Source organism: Misgurnus anguillicaudatus, chromosome 18, assembly GCF_027580225.2.
Source record: "Misgurnus anguillicaudatus chromosome 18, ASM2758022v2, whole genome shotgun sequence".
NCBI lineage: Eukaryota > Metazoa > Chordata > Actinopteri > Cypriniformes > Cobitidae > Misgurnus > Misgurnus anguillicaudatus.
This window is the reverse complement of record NC_073354.2, coordinates 35,343,579-35,346,687: the sequence shown is the minus strand read 5'-3', so window position 1 is coordinate 35,346,687 and position 3,109 is coordinate 35,343,579. Positions and strand designations below refer to the sequence as shown.

At 39.6% G+C, this 3,109-nt stretch overlaps 1 protein-coding gene across 1 annotated transcript; it reads left to right on the top strand.

The window, feature by feature from the left end:
• The first annotated feature begins 282 nt into the window (after positions 1–282).
• Positions 283–1,302, top strand: LOC129429954 (trace amine-associated receptor 3-like). Its single transcript, XM_055186957.2, has one exon. It carries the CDS (start codon positions 283–285, stop codon positions 1,300–1,302), a length of 1,020 nt encoding a protein of 339 aa, XP_055042932.2.
• The last annotated feature ends 1,807 nt before the right edge of the window (positions 1,303–3,109 follow it).

Genomic DNA, 3,109 nt, shown 5'->3' with positions numbered 1-3,109 from the left:
ATCAAATTATTCTAATCTTATGAGTCACAATGTTTGTGTATCAGTTAGTTACGTATACAGCTGGGGAGGGGTTGAGACCTGACATGATGTGTATAAATGAACACATCTGAGCTATATCAAGTTTATTTTGGAGGAGTTAGATTGAATGGGCATGTACTGTATTTATGTTCATGTTTCTTTAGAGTTGTAATTTATAAAATGATTTTGTTTAAACTTTAGGTAATAATTGTCTACCTGTTAACAACTACAAAGAAAGTCCTGTCAGATGTTCAGGCATACGCAATGTCTTTCAATGAGACTGAGAATATTCTTCAGTGTTATCCTTCACATTCAGACTCTTGTCCTCGAGCTCATCGTCTTACTGTTGTTAAAGTTGCAATGTACGCTTTCATTTCACTCATGATCCTCATGACAGTTTTTGGGAATCTGTTGATCATCATCTCCATCTCTCACTTCAAACAGCTTCAGTCTCCAACTCATCTGATCGTTCAGTCATTGGCTGTGTGTGACTGTCTGCTGGGTTTACTGGTGATGCCCTACAGTATGATGCGATCTGTCGAGGGCTGCTGGTTTTTGGGAGATGTTGTTTGTAAAATTCACTCTAGCTTGAACATAACCCTCTGTTTCTCTTCTTTAATACATCTTAGTTTAATATCTATTGATAGATACTTGGCCATCTGTGACCCTCTGAGGTACAAAATGAGGATCACAAACAACACTGTGACTGTATGCATCACCTTTACATGGATCTTTTCATTTGTGTACAACTTTAGCATTGTGTTTTCAGGGGTGAATGCTGTTGGTCTTGAAGCTTATATATTACAAATGTCTTGTTTTGGTGCCTGTGCTGTGTCTATTAACAAAGAATGGGGACTAATTAGTTTTATTTTGGTATTTATTATTCCAGGAACTATAATGAGCTCTCTGTATATCATCATATTCAATGTTGTGAAAAAACATGCAAAGGTTTTGTCAGAGAAAGTGTCTGTGACCACCACAGGTGTTAACAGTCAAAGCTCTGCACACAGAGAAAGAAAAGCAGCTAAAACTCTGGCTCTTGTTATGGGCGTTTTCTTTATCTGCTGGCTGCCTTTTTCTATTGCTGCTTCTGTTAATCCTTTCTTTAATTTTGTGACCCCAGCTGATGTTTTTGAGGCTTTAGTTTGGTTTGCATATTTTAACTCAACTTGTAATCCTTTGATCTATGGATTTTTTTATCCTTGCTTCCAGAAGGCCTTTAAGACTCTCATATTCACTTATATCTGTGGATTCAGTCATTCAGATACTCTGACATTTGAATGAATATAATTGATAAATACCAACCAGTGACTGTATAAATAAACAAGAGGATTTAAACAACACATTAAGCAAAAAGTTCCTGACAGTTTTAGATCTGAAATGTTTATGTTTTTAACTTGTCTTTTAACGTCAGACCTCTGTAGTCTGTATGTTTTGTGATTTGAGACATTTAAACCCAAGTTGATGTTTAATTCAAAAGTATTCAGAGGAGATAACTGTTTAATCATACTTAAATAAAGTAATAATTCAATAATAGGGTAAGTGTACCCTTTAAGCCCACTGTTAACTTTGACGTCAAATTATAAAAAGAGAAAATCATATTTTATGCTGCTCATTATTTAAGCAATCCAATGATTTGTTAGTTTCCTGAAATGTTTGTTACATGCCTGTTGTCACATTTGTCAATGTTGAGTTAGACTCATTCATGTCTCAGTCCTCACACAAAAACACCAAAAATTTATGTTTTTTCAGGACCCTTCAGAAATAAACACATTTACGAGTTCGCCCCACTGACAATGCTGATATGCGTGTTTGACGTGCTTTCCTGGGGCGAGGGTTCAGAGCTCAGGAAATACCCCCCAAGTTCGAAACGTTCGTCCCTTGAACGGGGAAGGAGCCCCGGGACTGGGCTTAGATGTGTGCAGTGGAGTCAGTATTTGTATCTGTAACAATCTGAAAATTTTGGTTTTGGTATCTGTATTTGTATTCGGATGGAACTGGAAGTGGGTGGGTCTTAAACCGGAAGTTTGTCAAATTACATGAAAATGCGACGAGACCTTTCAAATGACACCACCCCCAAGTCTTTACAACATTTTTTTGGCCGAAATGGGTTTTTTTGTTATAAAAAGGCTCTTTTAGACTTTTGCCTCAATATCTTTTGTGTGTGAAAATTCTAGAGACATGAGGGTATGGGCGTTTTGAAGGGGGAAGAGAGAGTTTTCCGACAACACCACTCACAAGTCTCTACGATATTTTTCCTTTTTGAAAATTTATGAAAAGGCATGTATTCAGAGCTCGTTTTCTCGGCCGAGGAAAGTTGGAGAGATTTGTGGGTTAGTTGAAAAGCCCTGGATGAGACCTTTCCAATGAGCCCAAGTTCGAGGGGGTGGCCCTTTCGGGTGCGGAGCTACAAGCATTTGAATATGGGTGAAAAAGTTTTGGAGTGTTTTTTTGTGTTTGAAAATTGGTGAAAAAAAGATTGTTTTCAGAGCTCTGTTTCTTGGCCAGGGAAGGTAGGAGAGACTTGTATGTAGGTTTTTGGAAAGTATGGCAACAGTACTGTCCAACAAATGCAACAAACAAAAGTTTGAGGGCGTGGCACTTCTGGGGGCGGAGCTACGGGCATTCAAATTCAGTGAAAAAGGCTTAAATTCAGTGCTTGAATATGAAACATTCCCGGATTATCTCAAACTGCTCATGCGAGAAGAGGGGGTTGGGCCATGCACGGGAACGCGCGTCTCGGGGCGATGATGTGTCGCGGGGCGGAGATACGGCCGTACACTTGCCCATTATTCCCATTCAAAAACAAAACATGGTTTGTGCACGTGTCGCATGTGCGCGAAAGTGACCTAATCGCGTTCCGGGCATCAACCATGTTGCGATAATGCCGTCGAAATTGCTGAGGGTCTAAAGGAAAAAAAATTACACAAACCCATTATTTGTCCAATGGCAAAAGTTTTGCATGCAGGTGTCAATCCTCTATCTTGGCACAGGAAAGAGCAAGGCGGCTGGGACCTGCGCAACCCGCCTTAATCTTGACGCGATCTACGCGCGGTTCGATTTGGTGAAAATCAGGTGAGGTCAAAAAAAG

Bases quoted from the DNA above. Each gene is read 5' to 3' on its own strand.
- LOC129429954 (XM_055186957.2), top strand. From the start codon at position 283: ATGTCTTTCAATGAGACTGAGAATATTCTTCAGTGTTATCCTTCACAT.